The sequence below is a fragment of the Passer montanus genome, unplaced genomic scaffold (assembly GCF_014805655.1).
Source record: "Passer montanus isolate IOZ18808 unplaced genomic scaffold, ASM1480565v1 scaffold103, whole genome shotgun sequence".
In the NCBI taxonomy this organism is placed as follows: Eukaryota; Metazoa; Chordata; class Aves; order Passeriformes; family Passeridae; genus Passer; species Passer montanus.
In genome coordinates, this window is record NW_024356838.1 from 1,867,826 (window position 1) to 1,887,762 (window position 19,937).

Sequence of the window (19,937 nt, forward strand, 5' to 3'; positions counted from 1 at the left end):
ATAAAAGTAATAAATGCATGGGATAAAAAAAAATCACAAGTGCTTTGTTGCTTTCATGAGGGATACCAGAAAAGCACCAAGACTGGTTCAGGAGGCAGCTCAAATGTGCTATTACTTCTATATGTTCCTGCTACTAATGAATGCCTCCATCATCTCCATTTTCCTGAGTGAATCAATCATTCTAAGAAAATATACAGTAGCAAAGTGTAGCCATGATATTTTATGAAAAATCCTTTGCTAGGATTTTTCCCTCCTGGGAAGCTGAGGAGCCTCAGGAGAGAGATGTAAACAATAACTATCTGCTGCTCTGGAATGCAACAGGTGCATCTTCCATTGGTCCATGTGGATTGTTTTCACTTGATGGCCAATCACAGCCACCTGTGCTGAGCATCTGAGCAGTCACAGGATTTTGTTATGCATTCTAGTCTTGTTCTACCTTTCTGATTAATCTTTTCTCTCTATTCTTTTAGTATAGTTTAAATGTAATATTTTAATATAATATATATCATAATATCTGGAACATGGAGTCAAGGCTCGCGTCTCCACACACGGGATGTTTGTCACAGCAAAGCAGCATTTTGCCTCACTCAGTGCGTCACATGGTCTCTGGCAGGACATACTACACTTGCAGTTTGGTGCATTACTCTCAATGTCTTGAGCTGCACCAATGACTATGTTAAATATGTGAGCCTAAACTCTTAAGGCTCAACAATAACATTTTTAATCTATACATTAGCCATCTTTTACATAAATTTTCAACTATTTACTTCAGAGGCACTCTACAAAAACTACAATTCCTGTTGTTGCACAAACTTAATAAAAAGAGATACTTACTGGAGGTCCCTTTGGTCCAGGGAATCCAACAGGTCCCTGAGGCCCTTGTGGTCCCTGGTTGAAAGGCAAACAAACAAGAGAAGTTCTACTCAAGCTGGATTGAAAAGTTTGTTTCAATTATAGAATATAGGAACACTGCAGGTAATGTCTGGATTTAAGCATAAAACCTCAGCCACACTGTCATAAATATTGGTAGTCACAATTCACATGCACAGACACTGGAAGGATTTCCTGAAAGCAACAGTGCTTGTGTAGGAATCCAGTAAAAAATGAGGAAGACTACTTACCTCAACTATGCTTGCCTAAAACTGTGCATAATAAAGTAGGAACCAACTGTGAGTTAGAAGCACTGTTCTTACATATTGCATAAACCAGGGGATTTAGCTAATACTTTGGTCATCTTTTTAACTTTCAGTAAAACATTCATCTTTGGCAATTCCTAAACCCTCACAATATTTCAAACCAGTACAACAGCACAAAATTCCATAAAGAATAAACTTTTCAGAGTAGCTGGGATTAAATACAGCATGTTTGCTATTATGAAAAATAAATTTGAAATAAATTAATAAATAGAATAAAATTAATTAAATAAATTAATTTGATTTTAAATTAATCTTATTCCAGGGCAGGCTTCTATTATACTGAAATGCTAAATCTGAATCAATTAAGAAGTACTAGGCAAAGGGAGAAATCTTTGTGATCTTACTGCTTATCCATAATTTTTTTTTTTCCCAAAAGATGTATAAGTCTGTTTCTGAACCCTTCATAACACACAAATAGGCTCCATAGGAGGGTTTGGGTCATTTTTCAATATGCCATGTCTGTGAGCAAATTAACTTTCCTCATTTGTTTCTGGGTATAACATAAAGCTTCAAAAAAAAAAAAAAAGGAAGAAAAGTGGAGCTTTGTAGAGGAAAACTAATAAAATTGACTGAGCTACAAAATACGTGAATGAAATGGGTCAGTCTCAGAAACTGGGTTATAGGAACACAACTTGAAGTTTTACATTTAAAGGAACCTTCTTTCGCAAAAATTTCCCCTGTTCTCAAGATCTGAAGCTTTCTAAGGAAAAAACTTTACATTTTTCTTTTCATTCACAATATGGCTTGCAGGTTTCAAGACAGTGAACTGATGGATTATGTGAGAAAAAGCACTAGAATACTAAGTGTGCTATCAAAATTACATTTTGCATTCTTGTTATTAAATTTCATTTTAACAGTAGCTACACAGGATAGATTATTTATTATTTTCATGTTTGGTAGCTGCAATAGTCTCAGAGGAGTAGAGATGACAGTTTTATTTTTTGGTTGACATCCCTCTTGGGAAGCAAATACATACCTCACACTTATATTACACAAGTGATGAGAAACATGGTGCTTTATGATTCTTCATCTCTTTGCTTTTATCAGTTTCTCTCCAGGGATGCCCTCATCTTGGATTCATCTGCTCATTGTTTTAGTATCCCCACAACTTCTCTCCCTTGCAAACCCTTGGAGCTGTCAGAAAATTGCTCTTCCACAAGGATCTGCTATTCCCCTTCTGGTAGGCTGCCTCTGAGCCTCCTCAGTGTAAAGCAACCTACATATCATCTCTTGGTCTATGCCTCGTTCTCTCCATCACACATCCTAGCTACTGCCACAAAAAGTGACATTATGGAGCTGAGAAAAATGCACAAGGAGCTCCCTCCTGAAGAATAATACTCCTACAGAACACTGGGACCTTGCTGTGGATACAGGGAGAAGAGCTTTAGGCTTTCTATATGAAAAAGGTTAGCAGTTTAATGAAATATGACTACAAAAGAAAAGTTTAAGCTTTGCAAAAATGCTTGGCAGAAAGCTCATCCACTTAAACTGACTTGATTTTCAAGTGCTGCCATTACAAAATGATTTATTAATACTCTTTTTTCTTTACAGTGCTGTACAATGAGTTGTGTAGTGGATTTGTGTATTGATTGCTAAGACAATAGCAAGCAGAAAGTTTTGTTTTAGAGAGAACAATAGGTTTCTGAAACATGCAGAAAATTAGGTTGAAGGGAATTCTTAGCTGATCAGAACAAAAAACTCTGCTGTTTCAAAAAAGGATCTTCTGGATGTGCTTGAGTGTTTGGTAATCCAATGAACAGGCAGTAAACTGCAGTAGGTGAGGAATTCTGAGGAGCCTAAGCTGTGAGTACACCTGTAATTCACAGGAACGTATACAAAGTGTATAGATGTAACACAAAGTGTGTATGTACTCTCTGTGTCCATTGTGTACAAAACTGAGATACAGCAGGAAGAAGCTTTCAGCAAATTTCAGCCACCCCATTCATAACTTTGTGAAAAGCACCATTGGAACTGAGGTTTTGCTAGTTCTGGTTACCGTGGTCAAAGTAGCACAGAGATATGAGAGGGAGAAATGAATATAAATCAAATCACACTCGTATATACTGGGAAAAACGTGTACAAAGATGGCTTTCACAAACCCTTTCGCCTGGTGGGCCAGGAGGACCATCATTGCCTGAAGTGCCCTGGAAGGGAAAGAGAGTACGTTCAAGGATTTACATTCATTTAAAAGAAACAGCCTGTAGCCAATCTATACAGTGTGCTTGACAATTACCTTTGGACCTGGTTTACCAGTGGGACCTCTGGGACCTCTTGAGCCTCTTGGACCCTGTCAATTTAACACAGATGCACTTGATGATAAATACTGGATATTATAATCTAATAAAAGTAATTTGTCACAGTATAGTGGATGCAATTTACACAGGGAAATTTCTAAATTGGAAATCAAAGGAACTTACTGTTGGTCCTCGCTGTCCTCTGGGGCCTGGTTTGCCATGCAACCCCTGGAAAGAAAAGTTCACAGGAATCATCTTAGCAGGCACTCTATTTGTGAGATAAAGTTTTTTACTGAATTGGAGGCAGAGAGCAACTCCCTTAAGTTTAAATATTATTTTACCCTTAACTATCTACTTTGCATTTCAATTTACAGAATCATGGTCCTTGAGAAAATTGCTTATCTTTCTGTATTCACTGGTACTTGTAGCTAAATGCACTAAATTTGCCTGAGAGTCAGATTCTGTCAGAGGCATTAGAACATTTTAAATCACATTAAAACGGTATTCAAGGTGGCACACCACAAGCAGAGTCCCCTCTGCAGCAGTCTAAAGGACTTGGCACTGTGAACAGCCTTAAAAACAAAGTTCCTGGGTTCCCATGGTCAGCTCCACAGGTTAATAGAGAAAAGAAAGGGCAAGCCTCTCTCCATTTATAACAGAAATGGGCACTGTAATACCTACCAAAATTATGCACACTTGACAAAGATTCAGAACTTGCCAGAACACCAGTCCTTACTTTTTCCTTTAATATATCTCCTAATCATGCTGAATGTGATTTTTTCTTTAGGCTCTGCACTGGAATTGCTGTGCATTGTAATGCAAAGGATCTTAAAACTCAAGAAAGTATTTTTCAGGTAGAGAAAGGGACCTGATGGCTGGTACTTTTGAATCTCTGAGGTAAACAAACCAGCAACCAAAAAATCATCAGAGTTGTTCTGGCACAAAGCTTCCCTTTATTATAAGAAACAAATTAAATGCATTCATCTGTTTTCTAGGCAGCGGGGTTTTTTTTCTTTTTTTTTTTTTCTTTACTGTTGGTTTTATTTCACTTAGCAGAATACAATTTATGTGCTGTTTTTGAAATGCTACTCAGCCTGTGATCTTCTCAAGGACAGGGACTTTATGTGTATGTGTGGTAGCACAATGTATCACGGTGTTCCATGAAAACCCTTTAGGCAAGATTAACAATAATATCTGATCCTCATTACAAAACATGCAGTTAGGGGCTCACTGATGATCAGCATAATATTTCAGTGTACCAGCAGTTTGATGGTATTAATTACATGGTTAATACCCTAGCTGAACTTAAAGCTTTAAGAAGGCCTGAAAACAGGCCTTTAAGTAGGCCTGAAAGCAATATAGTAAGATTTTCATAATTTTAAGCCTCTTGCTTGATTCTATCATTTTGCTTTTTTTTTTCCATCTGCTGCCTTTATTATCAGTTGCCTCATTTTTTCACAATGCTCATGAAATGAGCATTGCTTTGTTGCTTTTGCCTGTACATAGCAATGCATCTTTACCTTAGCTAAAATAATACAAGAATAATTTAAACTGTACATAAGTAATGCAGATGCTATTGGGTTTCATTTATTTAATCTTAAAATAATTAATTTCTGCTTTAAGAATAATAATATATATTACAAGTTTGACTTGCTGTTGCTATCAGCTATGAATTCTGACTCATCTCTTAATTTCACCATCTTTCTAACATACCTTGCTATATTGAATTGAATTTTAGAGACAACAGTACAGTGACCTTCTTTCTAATCTATTTTTAATTGTTATAGTTTGAGGAATATGCATAACACATTTCCTCTCACCTGCTTCAAGCAAAGCAGCAGAAGATGTAATTTTACTTTTTTTTAATATATGTAATAGTACACATTCTTCATCTTGCCTGGTATATTTTGCCTTTTTGAAGCTAAGCCTAAAAAAAGCCCCTTGTGGCAAGTCAGAATATTTATGAAATACAAGCTGAATTTCCTTGAGGGTAAATTGCATGGTAGCAGGATTATTCACGGGATACAGGAAAATAGTTCTTGCCAACTCACTCAGCTATACTGTCCAAAAAAAAAAAACCCAAAAAAACAAACTCTAAGCCCTTCAGCAAAGGTGATTTTTATTCTCTTTTTCAAATTATATAATTATGGAACTATGTGCAGCAAGAAAGAGTGCAAGTTCTTGTATATTTACATCAACATCTTAAAGAATTGCAAATACTGCCTCATTACATCCTGTTTTACATAGAGGCCCATTTTGAATGTGAAAAGCCTGTTTTTATCATTCTTTAGATAGTAACTTGTATCCTTACGTTTCAGTCTTTTCTCCCAGTGCTGAATTTAAAAACCTAATAAAGTGTTATGCAAGAATGAATTATCATACCCTTGCACCTTTCTCTCCATTGGCACCTGGAAATCCTGGGAAACCAGTTGAGCCCTATGTAAGAAATCAATGCAAATGTCAGAGGATACCAAGAGCAAAACAGTGGAAGAGCCAACATTTAATAGACACATAAAGCACAACTCCAAAGTCATGTACGTTATACATGTCAAACTTGCACCTGCAACAGTTATAAATAAACTTACCATAATGCCTCAAGTCAGTCCAGAAAGCATTAAAAAAATCAATGTATAGAATGGACATTATTTGTCATCTTATTAGACAATAAAATATTCATTAATTCTACACTTTTTTTAAAGCAGGAAAGCAATAATTAGTAACAGTCCACTAGAAATAACTGTATCATAATGAAGATAAACAAACAAGGCCTTGTTGCCTCATAGGAAGATAATTCTTTTAAAAAATAATTCCAAAAATTGTAAGGATTTGCCACATCTTCTATTCACTTTACTGAGCTGTAAATTAATTGTTTCAAGTTCTTTTCTCACTGTAAACCAACCAATGGATAGTTTCAGTTAACTGATCCATGCAACTCATACATAGGCAGAACTTATGAGATGATCTGACTTGAAATTGCTCCCAGCTCTATTCCTCCTTTTTACCTCCCCTTTCCTTCTGCTAACTGCCCAGTCCAATGGGAACAGTACTATTTTCTTCCTTGATTTTGGCAGAGAGGTTCAGTGGGACAGCAGACTTTTTACCTGCCAAGGTGTTAATTTTTCGTAAGGAACTTGGGATCAAAGAGGTGATAATCATGATAAAATATACTTTTAACTGACTGGGGATGAAAATGTAGAGAGTGTTTGGTTTGGTTGGCCACTGAAATTTACTAGCCAGAGTCCCTGCTGTCACAATGCATCTATGTCTGTGCAGCTTGCTGTTAGCATCTTAGTGGCAAATAAAATGAATATAACAAAAACCTAAAATATAATTTCTTGGTGCTCTTAGAAATTAACTGTTTTCCTTTTTTTCTCCTGTTCCTACTTCTCTTTTTCTTCTAATGAATCTTGTTTTACATAACCATTCCAATTATCCATAAAAGACTTAGGGGCAGTACAACTTCACTAACACATATTCTGATGAAACCCTTACTGATATTGACTGGTGGCAGAAAAGTAATATTTTTCTTCCTTCCCTTTCCTTTTACATTCCTTTTCCTTTTATTTCCTTTCTTACTTCTTAATTCTTCACTAGTTATAAATTTATATAAGAATAAAACTAAAAATTATAGTATGTGAAGCCCAAGCATTCTCTTTAAACTTAAAAGGCTGAAAAAAATCCAGAACAAATGATGGGGCATGAGTAGTCATAACTTGGTTGTAAATATCTTACATGTACAGCAGCTTTTGCAACTGTGCTAATGAAGGAGGACTGGATTAGAGAAAAATCAAAGTGTACTGAAAATTATCAAATACAGGTGGTAGTCTAAAACAATTAGAAAAAAACAAAAACAAATTATCAACAAAAAGAATGATGTCAACTTTCTTGACAATACTAGGACAAGATTGCTTATTTGCTTTACATAGCTAACATTTTTCTGCTGCGTTTTTCTCACTCCCTCATGTTAATTTGAACTGTGACTCAGTTTCCAAAGAAGTCTCTAGTGAATTATCTATTGTAGCTGCCATTAGTCTTTCTTAGAAATTTAAGCAAAAAATTGGAAGAGCAACAGTGAAAGCAGCTTGAGAACTATTTTCAATTTTAATGTGATAAAAATTTAATGCAAGGAAGTTCTTGATCAAGTCCTTGTTGAAAAAAGAATCAATCAACTTTTATTTGAAATGCTACCTCATTTTTGTTCTTAGAACTGAATAATGTAAAACTCTTATCTTAGATTTTTCAAAAGACTATTCTAAAGGAGAATGGGACTAAAATTTCAGACATTTTGAGTTAAGAAACCAAAGCCAAAACCCCTGTGTCTTTCAGTTTTCATGAGTACTTTCCATAGACAGTTTTAATATTTTTCACTAATGCAGTGTTCAGTGAATAAGCATTCTTCAGACAGTCCTTTCACTTGACCAAAAAGGGTTGAAGAGTAGGGCAGAGTCAGAAGAACACTTTGCCAGTCAGAAGTTGCATTTCATCCAAAACCCCCCATAATTTCAGATTTGGAAATAAAAATAACAAAGTAGAATAGAACTGAGGATTTTACTGCAGGTTGATTGTTCAGATGCATAGGAGTGGTAAGGGATTCTTTCACTTGTGATATTTACCTAGATGGGAATTCTTTGAGAAGGGCTGGAGCTACAGTGTTTCCCTAATGTTCTCCTTTACATGGTGAAATGTCTGTAGAACTAAGCTTTTATTCCATCTTTTTTCTTTCTAATCTCAGAAAAGAGATCCTGCAATTAATTTAACATGCCCATTTCCTAAAGATGGGTTAGGATTAACTTGATAGAAATTTTTTTATAAAAATGTTTTAAACCAGAAGCCCCTATGTGGTTTTCTATTGCAGTCTAAATATATAAATATAGATGAAGGATAAATGTAGGCACTTAAATTAACTAAGGATTGTGTTTTGTCATGTTTGTCTTAAAAGAAACTAAAGGAAAACATGAGGAAAACATGCAAATGATATGTTTCAAAGAAATATGGTTTATTCCATGGAAGAAGCAGTAATCACACAAATGGAATCCCTGCACCACACTGGAAATTCCCATCACTATCAGCATCCATTTAATCAATATAGTGCCTATTCTCTTTCAAGAATGTCAGCAATTCCTTCTTTTTGCAATTGTTTAGTGCATGCCAGTCTGATGCTGGCACAATGCAGCTCAGGAGAAGATGGTAAAGGGTATTATATTAAGAAGAGTTAACAGGTAGTGCTCCATAAAGAGCCTGACCTAGGGGTCACACTGTAGATGATTTTACTTCAGAATATTATTGTCAAAAAAGAAAATGGGAAAATGGCCCTTTCTTTGCCCTGCTTCCCCAAACACAGAAATTAAATAACTGCCATTGTGACCAGTGTCAAAGCACTCAATATACAGCTCATTTACAGCTCACCTTTGGACCTTGTCTTCCTGGATATCCTGGCAGTCCAGGTACGCCAAGCTTGCCCTGCAATGAGAAGGCAGTGTTAAATTTTACTGTATCCTCCTTTGTGGTTCAGCAACCATCTATACAAAAGAATTTTTCAACAACATAGAGTGATGATACTCCACGGAATATCATATTAAATTAAACCAGTTTCTCATTTTTATAATTAATCACCAGAGGGCTTGGGGCCCCAAGCTTAAATGAAAATCCTACTCCAATTAATGAAACCAAAGAAACCAATACCTCAAAGGTTTTCTTCCATGAAGTGCTCTGCAGTTCTATGTGGTTGAAATCATTAAACTATAATTATTCTCTAAAACATCAGGGCATTAAGAGGTTTAAGTGAGAAGAAATGCTTTTCAATTTATACTATGTGATGGCTGACTTTCATGAATAGGCATGTGAAGAACTGGTTCTTTTCTTGAATAGTTCTAAACTGAGACTATGATAAATTATACTCCACTGATTATTTGCTGACAATGGATTTGTCAACAACCATTACCAACTTGCAGTGTTCAGAAAAGACTGATCAGCACTGACATCGACCATTCCCAGAAATGAAATACAGTACCCTGCTCCACTGAGTTGGTCTCTTTGGACCTCTAGAGGATGAGTGATGGCTTGCCACAAGTCTGCAGTTTCAGACAAAGATGGGAACTCTGGGGAAGAATTTCTCTATGTTCTAGAATATAAAATTCTGGAGAAGATCTCAATGTAAAATATGACTGTAAAGTATCATATGGTACTCTGTAGTAACTGTAGATAAATAGGAGAAAGAGACTTGCATGGGGAAGGAAATTTTCCCAAAAATGTATACTGGTAAAAAAAACAGCACATAAATAAATATGTTGAGTATACTACTTACAATGCTGCCTGTTATTTGCCCCTGACACAAGCCACATGCATTGCAATGCAGCATGACAGCACATCAAACTCTTGTCAGATTCCATGAAAGTTTTGTCCCTGATTTTTTGTGTCAGCAAGCCCAGTTGCCTAGGTTATGACTGTGAATACAGATTCTTTTTTTATTATGAGCTCATTTCTGATATGTTCCTAATATTTTGGCACCCTACTTGAGATTTCATTAACCAAGAAAATCCAGCTTTATACCTACTTGGGAAATAGAGTTTTCTTATCATAGAATCAGAACACAGAGAATAAGAACTACTGCAGTAATTTCATTACTTTCCTTACAATAAAAGTACCCTTGCATTAAATATATCATATGAATAACAAGGGAACAAGACATTTACATCTGCTCTTACAGACTTTCAAAATGTTGTGAGAAGATCTAAAAGTTCACAACTATTCCAGTTTTAGCACTAAAATAAATATCACAGGATCAGCACCAAAGAATTTCTCTCTGACCTATTCCATTCTGGCCAAGTATCCATAGAATATCCACAGAAGATGTGTGCCTTCCAGTGGACAATAAAACCTGTAAATATTTCTAGAAAAGGGAAAACGATGGGTCTAAAATTCCAAGGCCAGCTAATAGTGTTATCAACACCAACATTTTTTTCAAATATGTTCTGATATTTAGGGCTTCAGATTCCTGATTTGTATACTGTGAGAGTCCCAAATATGCCACAGTGAAGAAGAAATGGTTGAAAACCTATATTCATAGCAAGCAATTTGAATAACTAAAAATAACACAAATTGGAATTTAAACTCTACCAATTATTTAAAAAAGGTTTGTTTTGTTTTGATTTGGTTTATGCACCTTCTTTTCTATTTTTTACAAGAGAGAACTAGAATTGAAGCTATAGCTCACAAAAAAAAATAAAGGGAAATATTTTCATCAGCATCTTCTCACTGAAGTGATATATGTTTACATTTATATGTATGTTCAAGAGAGAACTAGAATTTAAGCTATAGCTCACAAAAAAAGTAAAGGGAAATATTTTCACCAGCATCTTCTCACTGAAGTGATATATGTTTACATTTATATGTATGTAGCATATACATTTTTGAACCATAATTTTACTGTCATACTTCTCCAGTTATTTCTGTTACCACTGATGAAGTCACCTTTCCTTTCTGACAGTACCCACACACATTTCTCAGCCTCCTTTCCATCCTTTATACCAAACTCAAATGGTTATTGTTGAAGCCAGGATTCTACAGAGATTTGTACCTTGTTCTTGATTTCTCTTTTTTCATCATCCTTTTAACAGTCCTCCCTCATCCCCTTTCCCTTTTGCCAACCCTATTTTGGATTTGTATTCAGGAAATGTTTTCCATTAAATAAAATTTCCAGTCACCATTTGTAGTAATACGACTCAATATGATTTCACTCTTCAGCAGCACCTTTATCCTCCTTTGTGCCCAGCTATTTTATTTGCATCGTGTTTTCCACAGCTGGATTGCACTGTATATAATTAGGGATAAGAATGGAGTTGCCTTACATACTGGTGGAGTGCTACAATGCCTCTTTGCCTACTTACAAGATAAGAATTCTCAATCCTTGATGAAATGGGACTCCAGTGGTCTGCTGCAGTAGTGTCACAAAAAGATTTTGCAGATCTGCGGACTTGTTTTTCAGTGATGGAGGTTACAGATTCCAGCTATGTTATGAGGCAATGGCATGTTTCTGTTGATTTCTGGCTACTGACCTTTTCCCCAGCTGGACCAGCAGCACCTGGATCCCCAGATGGACCCGCTCGACCTTTTGGACCTTCTGGGCCATCTTCTCCTCGTGGACCTGGCTGACCAATTTCTCCCTAAAATACATCACATTATAAATATGGAACAGTATTCATACATATATTGGAAAGATTACATACAAGTAATTGAAAATAAATTTTCAGTAAACCTAAACAGAGAATAGAATCATATAATAGTTTGGGTTGGAAGGAACATTTAAATGTCAAAAGGCTTCTTGCAGTGCACGGGGACATCTCCAAATAGATCAGGTTGCTGTAAGCCCTGTCCAGTTTCCTACTAGGAAAATATCATTACTTATGTTCATTATATAAATGCAAATGTATAAATATTAGGCAGTGAATACCATATTCAGAGTGTTAGACCCTAGTTGTCTTGCTTGAAGACAGCTGCATTTGGAAATTTTATTCCTATTTTTCCTTTCCTAAATTTTTGAGAAGGCACCGTGGCAGTCTATAGGAAGAAACGTGTCTTTATCTAAGTACCAAATGTGGCTACCATCTTCACAGTTATTTATGTATACAGACTACAGATACAGGCCAGGAGCCTCTTATGAAAAGCTTTTCTACAACCTCCACAACACTTACTATGAAAGGAAGCAATTTCTCTTTGGGCTAAATAAACAGCATTGTGGCAGAGATGTGCAAAATGCTGCACTGGAATGGAAATATCTTTATCCTAGATAGATAACTTTTCCTCAGGCAAATATTGGATATCTTGGAATCTGGGAAAGACAAGTCTGTACAAAGAAGCTCAGTGAAGAGGATATTCAAGAGTGACATTCTCTCCCTCTTTATGACTGTGCTATTTTTGATTCACAACAACCATATCTCTGGATTGAACTTGTGCATGCACAGGGAATAGAAATATTTTAAAATACTAGCCTTTATTTTATGTTTGGTTTAAGTATATTTGTTCACTTCAGTGATGTTGCTGTCCTATTGGTAAGGTTCCGTACCTTCTCAGTGGCTTCTCAGGCGCAGCTCCTCACAGCACTGCCACCCACCTTCTCAGGACAGCCAACAAACTCCACCTCCCATCACCACCAGCTAACCTGCTCTTTTATAATACCCCTCTTAACTGGATCCAGCTGTGGCATATTAAGGGCAGGCTTGTTCTTAATTCTTGATAATTAGCACAGCTGTAACTCCTTAGGGGCCAGATCACCTTCACCACTGCCTCTATTTTCCTACCTTTTATCTAACCACACAGTGATCCTTTCAAAACAATAAAATTTAAACTTTTAAGAATATACAGGCTATGAATAAATGCTTACCCGGTCACCTTTAAGACCCATGTCACCTTTAAATCCTGGAAAACCATCTTCACCCTAAAAAAGGCAGAAACACATGTAAATTGGTCTCCATGCTGAACTACAAGCTAAAGCAATACTGCTGACTTTGAATCTGAGTAATATTTGGACTGTCAATAAAACCAGGAGAGAGTGACAATGTGCTCATGTGACATTACTAAAGAAAAAAAAAACAACAAAAAACAAAAAAAGGAGCAAGAAAGCTTTGTATTTAACCCTCATGTTCAAAAAGAACATGAGGATTATGCTTTCTACATTCCTAGGCCCACAAAAAATTTATCTTCTCCCTGATCACCAAGTGAGATGGATTTCAGGGCTAAAGTCATTTTGAATTTGGAAATAGTCATAGAGTATGCAACAATAACCCTAGAAAGAGTGATAGAAGTAGATCTGGTAGTGGCAAATAACTCAAAATAGGCAAGGAAGCATCAAAAGTAAAAAAAAAAAAATAACAAACCAAACCAAAACACCTCCCTCCCAAAATGAAACCTAAAAAAGCCCAACCAACAACAACAAAAAGAACCAATAAAAACCCAAAAAACACCAAAATAAATTTAACAAGTAAACACAGTTTTTCAATAAAATGTGTTAGTGCAAAAAAAAAAAAAAGCGAAGAGGTAACACTATAGTTCATTGAAAAACCATACAAAAACCAGTCTAAAAGCAGTTTTCCCATGCTTTCTATATGATGAAACAAAGTTTTATGTGGTCATCTTATATTGCATAAATTTAAATTTAAAGGTGGCTTTCCTTAATATTTAGAAAGAAATGAAAAAGGCAGTGTGAAGAATACATCAAAAAAGCTTCAGTAAATTTGCTTGGTTACAGCCAGTAATATGGCCAGTAACAATTACATGAGAACCCTTAGCAAGGACTGACCAGGTGTCAGCTATTGACCAAATGGCTGCCAAATGAACTGAAACTCTTCTTCAGCTTTCACAGTGAGGTTCCTGCTATTGAGATCTACAAGAGGTTGATTTTATTCTGTGTAGGAGGAGAGAGCTGAATGCTCTATTTCCTCCTCTGCTGGTAACAAAAAATAAAATACCTAATGAGTTCTAGTCACATTTACTGGTCAGTACAGAGATAGACCTCTCTGACATCCCTGGACCATTGCAGATCTACGGGGGCTTCCCTGAATGATAAGGTTATTTATTTTGTTCTCTTGCACTGCTCTCCCCCATGCAATGGCAGCTGAATAATTTCAGTACAAAAAGGCCAGAGAACACACCCCTAAAACACTAAGAGAACAAAGGATGAAATAGCTTTGTGTGACCTTTGGAGGTATTCAGTAGAATTTACTGTCTCTTACTGCAACTGGGAGATAGATCAGTTTTATGAACACAAAAGTATTGTAGACATTGTGCTAATCAGTAGTCATTGATACACACACACACATATATATATATACCACATCTATGAAATGTATTTATATATAAGTCCTGTATTTTGTCCAAGCAGGATATTAATAATCCAACAAAGCACAAGAAAAATCAGGGGTTTTGAACTGTCCAGTCTCCATGGATGTTAAACACACTCTTTTTTCAGCTTAGATTTAATGAGCAACTCTAAAATGAGCAGGCAGCCTAGACAAATTGTGGTTTAAGAAGGCTTGAAAATGTACAGCAGCCCTTGTCATCTGAGCCAAGTTCTGAATCCAGGCTTTTTGGCAAGATGGAGTCTTCTGTTTTAGAAATATCTATAAATATCTGTAGACCATATATTTATCTATATATAGACATACAGATACATATTAGCCAGCAGAGCCACAAGAGTGGATTTGTCTGTGTGCTCAGGAGGAGGCATGACTGATGGAGTCTGTTGTGTGTCTCTTATTTTGAGTGCTGAAGGAAGTGTGACTTCAAACCAACACTGGCTGCAGCTTCAGCCACCACAGACCATCAGGAGTCAGCCCAGACCGCAGTGGTTGGTGACTGCTCTAGGAAAAGCTCTACACACAGAATTAATGGTATCAGGGGAAATAAGAGCTTTCTTCACATTCATATACATCAATCTGACTGGGGCTGTCCATCACTTTGACAAAGCCAAAGATCTGGGACAAAATACCTTGAGCCTAGAAAGCCACTGCCCAATGTACTTTAAAAATACAGATCTATTTTATGGCTCTTTCAAAACAGATAAAAACATTATTGTCACCACAAATCTCTCTGATGCACAAGCCTCAATATCCACTACAGTATCTACTAATAAGGGAGGGATGTCTAATTCTCTACTCAAGGCCACTTTAGAGACAAGTTACCTAAACTGGTGCAAAGAGGATTCAAAACCATTCTAACAACTGAAGTTTTTATATTCACTTTGTACCAGTGTAAATAACCATGAAGGTCACTGATTTAGGCACTGGGCTTGGTATGCCTTTAGGGAAAGACAAAAATAAACTCACTGCTGTGAGATAAAGCACACTGCAGTGAAGGAGGCAGAAGAGGCTGCAGTGTAAAAAGGGAAAAGAATTAACTGCAGTCAGATTTACCTTTTCACCTTTGGATCCCTTGAGTCCACGTACACCATCAGCACCCTAAAGGAAGAATATAAATAATTACCCCCATGCATATATTCAAAAGGTGTGAGAGGAAGAAGCCAATAATTATATCTTACCTTTACACCACGAGGACCTGGATATCCAATTGGACCCTGAGGACCTGGAGGCCCCTAAAATACATTGAAGCAAAGAACATTTGTTTGTACAGTTTTTGGTTAGCAAGCACTTCTCTTCAGAATCTAATCCTAATTCTTTCAGTATAATGTATGAGACAGCAAACTAACACTGGGCTGCCTGCCACTAAGAAAAGTTAAGGCATTAAAAAGCACCATTCAATGTCACTATAAACTATTAATAGAATTGTGAACTAATTGTGAACTTGGATTTAACTTGTATATTTCGGAAGCACCTATCCATAATATAAATTATCTGAAACAATGGTAATTGTAAAAAGAAACAAATAATCAGGGGAAAAAAAAGCCATTTAGAAACCAGTGGTGCTTTATTGGAGAAAATTTATAGGCTAATTATGATGATGACACAAGTCAAAAATAGAGACACAAATAATAGGAATAACAAAAAATCATTGTCTTAAAAAAAAAAAAAAAAGAACAAAAATGACATTCCAAGCCTGGAAGCTAAAAGGCTCATGGTGCTACCAATACTGACTGGTTCCTGGATTCCTTTAATTACATTTTGCTGAGTATTTTAATGATGTTCAACTTGGATCTATACAATCTGATGGCAGGGCCTAGAGAAACTGAGTTCTGTGAATGGTGGAAGCCAGGAAGCCTGGAAACATGATACCTCTGAGCTGCTCTGCTGAGTCTCCCGTGTCAGAGAAGGACAGATAACAAAATCTGTTACTAATGGGGACATTGATAGGATTCTTTTCCTCTCTCCAATGTGTCTTTTCAAAAAACCTTTGGACTGTTAACGTCTCTGAGAAACTGAACTTTCTATCAAGTTTGGCTGAAATGGATCAGTAAATTCAAAAGACATAAGAACTGGCAGATGGCAACATGCCTGGACATGCAAAACATAAATGCTGCGTGTAAGCTTTATTTTCCTAAGAAATCAGGATAAAATTTACATGTCTTTACATTAACAACACTTTTGACATATATTGATGTCAGTGGCGCTGTACTTTCTGAAATGTGCAATTAATTACTCATCCTGTCATCCAGGAGGATACAACCTTTTAGTATTGCTCCTGAAAACTGAAGCTGAATTCAGGTGCTATGAAGGATGTTATTCTGGATAAATAAGGGTCAATACTGAGTAAGCAGAACACTTGATGGAGCTCCAAGACCCTTTCAGGACTTCATAAGATTGAAAAAATACTTTACATAGACACTGAATTGAAGACGACCTAAAAAATGCATGGTCTCTGCATGTAGTTTTACACCTTCAAAAATGCAAGTTCTGAAGAACCTTTGTGAGTACTCCATAAAACAGAACTGAAAACTCAAAATATCTGCAAGTTGTTTGTATAAAATATGTGCAACTTTTCGTTGCCACTCTGCTAACTCCAAGATGAGGTTTACTTTAAAAGAATAATCTTTATATCATTTACAATCTATAATATTTTTATATATCTGTTTGTCTGTGAAAAGATGCTTTGAATGTGTCTTGGGTTGCCTATTGTCTTCTTAAATAGTTCTTGGAAACAACAAATGTGACAAATGCGTCATAAAGATGAAAAACTACCAAAAGTTTTCTTAAAATCTATGTAAATAAATGGAAAAGTTTTAAAACTCACCAATGCACCTTTATCTCCAGACTGACCCTCTTTGCCAGGGTGACCCTGTTTTAAGAGAAATGTATCTGTTTTGAAAAGCAATAATTTTTAAGGATGACATTTTATTATAAAAACACAGTTATTTAAACATTTGAATTTCAGGACATTAATCATATTTCTTTTGTATGAGAATAGACACACAAAATTTTGAGAAAAGATTTTATTTTCAATACCAATATAATTTACATGACAAAAGAAAAACTGGACAACAGTTACATTCATGTCTATATTTTCAGAAATATGCTGACCAGTCCTTCTGTTTAATTAATATTTTATTTCAGCAGTGAGAGGCTTTTAATGTAAAAGACTCTCTCCTTTGATTTTGAAAAATGGGTCATTTATTTTGTAGCATGAAGGCATTCCTAAAAATATTTTTTAAACTATAGAATTTATTAAAAGAAAGACTGATTTAGTTTCAACATTCTATGTCTTTGCTCTAAACTGTGACTTGTTTTTTAAATAAAATAAATTTACATTTTAGACTCTGCTTTATATCACTGACATTAATACTACAGGACTCAAAACATTAGCCAATGCACTGTTTTCCTTTCTTAAAAAATTTGCACTTAAATTGCAACATTTAAAGGCAATTTAATGAAACTGAAGATTAACAGATAATTGTGACTGGGCTGTGGGAGTGCATGGAGCTGTGAGGGGACACAGCTGGGACACTGTTCCAAATTGAGCAGGGAAATATTCCATACCATATGATGTCATACTCAGTAATAAAAGCTCAGGGAAAGGAGGAGGAAGGAGGACATTCATAACCAACTTCCCAGCAAGTGGCTGGCCATCTGCCTGCAGATTGGCAGTAGTGAATCAATCCTTTCTTTTACTTTGCTTGTGTGCATAGCTTTGTTCCACTTATTAAGCTGCTGTTACCTCAGCCCAGTTTTCTTGCTTTTGCCTTTGCGATTCTGTGCCCTCCCCTGCTGTGGGAGGAGAGGGCCAGTGAGTGGGTGGGTATTTGGCTGCTGACTGGGATCAGCCCACCACAGCAGGGGTCTGTGTCAGGTACAGACCTGTGCTGACACCTGATTATCTTTTACAGCATTTCCCCCCTGTTTTGAAGGTTTAACAAGATGCAGATGACAAATAATGCTTGTGTTTGGAAATTGACATTGGTTCCAGTATACAGGAAAGGATAAGGGGAAACATTCAAATGTTTAGACAATGATTCAAGATACAGACACTCAGCTGGACAATCATTGCACACTTAACATTCTCCACTAAATTGGTACTTTGGCAGGTAAAACACTAGACTGTGAGAGCCCTGGGAAAGTTCTGTATTTGCAATATATTTGCAGTGACCTTGTTAAACCTTGCAAAAAGTCAGGCTTAAGAATTGCAGATTTCACCTAAAAGAAAAATTGTAAGGGACAATTGCATGGGGAGGATAGTCAAGGTCTCAGAAATAACATTGTCTAAAGGCCCTTCATAGTATAAAAAAGTTTTTTTTTTGCAGCAAGAAAAGAAGTGTATGGGCATGCCATTATGGCCAATGATTTCATTTCAGCTGAATGCCTACGTTATGCTGCTCAAGTGATTACATGTAAGTGATTACAACTTTACAGTGAAGCTGAATTTTTTGGCAATCACCAAGTTTGGCTTAGGTATGTCCCAGTCTAGACAATGCAAGAAGCACCTTAAACACATAATATGCACCTTAAGCCAGGAAGCTGAGAAAGATGTAGTCTGCTCTATGTTTCCTCAGAGAACAAATGGTGAACATTTTTACAGGTGATTTGCTCTGCTGGACTGACATGGAAGGATACAGTGGAACAGTATTTGGCCCTTTGTGTGTCAGTTGGTTATTTACGCATCCCTGAAGATGTTGCAGAGGCATTTCAACACCTGGGACCACATTTTAAAAGCCCACAGATGTTTTAAGCATCTGCTTCAAAAATGTAATTCTCTTCGTTTTAACAGCTCAAATGATATATGGATTTTAGATGGATTTTATAATGCTGTTGCCAACTAGAACTACCATTACTTTCCCCCTCCATTTGTTTCTGTAACTCAGGTACCCAGAAGTATTTGTCACTTAGTAAAAGTAGTTAAACATTCAAAGGATTAAATATTTCTTTACTTACAGGAGGCCCATCAGAACCAGGAAGGCCAGGAAGGCCAGGCTTGCCTTGTGGTCCCTAAATGCAGTAACAGACACACATCTTAAAAACAATAGCAAACAGGCCCAACACATGTGACCCTAAGAGCTAAGGACATAAAATACAGTCATACCTAAGTCCCTTGATATGGATATCAGGGATATGACAAAAATAAAACTAAAGCCAGAATGACACTTTCATACCATATGTAAGGCCAGTTCTTACTATCTTTAGACTACAAAAATAATCCATAATTTTCAATGAGATGCTTGCCTGAGAACAGGATTCAGGAATTACCCTATGAACATGCACATGCATAACACAAGGTGGGGAAGAGTTCTCTGGTGTACAAAATTAAGTACTATTTAGAATTCCAGGAATGAAAGGGTTCAGCAATGAAAGTTATCAACAAGTTGAAGAGGCAAAGAGTGCAGGGTACAAAACTCCAGTGCTCATAGCTGAAAGGCCTGGTATGCCTTTGTGAAAGCCTAGGAAATGCAGATATCATGGGACTTGTCCATTTCGCTAGAATAATACTTAAGCAAACAGACAGTAAAAAGTATTAATTTCTCCAGAAGAGTAGAGTAAACAGTGAAGAGGAAAAAAATAAAACAATGAATTGACCAGGAATTCAGCAAAAAGGGGAAAATAATACAATTAGCATGAAATTCAGTAGTGACATG

General features: G+C 36.3%; 1 protein-coding gene across 2 annotated transcripts in view; it reads right to left on the reverse strand.

Annotated features, from left to right (window-relative positions):
- The window catches only part of COL11A1 (collagen type XI alpha 1 chain), a 130,897-nt gene that overhangs the window by 45,076 nt on the left and 65,884 nt on the right, over positions 1 to 19,937 (reverse strand). For both annotated transcript variants that reach the window (XM_039718195.1, XM_039718203.1), the window contains 12 exons: positions 19,240 to 19,293; positions 17,108 to 17,152; positions 15,462 to 15,515; positions 15,337 to 15,381; positions 12,810 to 12,863; positions 11,485 to 11,592; positions 8,837 to 8,890; positions 5,813 to 5,866; positions 3,614 to 3,658; positions 3,430 to 3,483; positions 3,296 to 3,340; positions 835 to 888 (listed from right to left, as the gene is read on the reverse strand). In XM_039718195.1, coding sequence (XP_039574129.1) covers positions 835 to 888; positions 3,296 to 3,340; positions 3,430 to 3,483; positions 3,614 to 3,658; positions 5,813 to 5,866; positions 8,837 to 8,890; positions 11,485 to 11,592; positions 12,810 to 12,863; positions 15,337 to 15,381; positions 15,462 to 15,515; positions 17,108 to 17,152; positions 19,240 to 19,293 — 666 coding nt within the window. The remainder of the gene's footprint in view (positions 1 to 834; positions 889 to 3,295; positions 3,341 to 3,429; positions 3,484 to 3,613; positions 3,659 to 5,812; positions 5,867 to 8,836; positions 8,891 to 11,484; positions 11,593 to 12,809; positions 12,864 to 15,336; positions 15,382 to 15,461; positions 15,516 to 17,107; positions 17,153 to 19,239; positions 19,294 to 19,937) is intronic.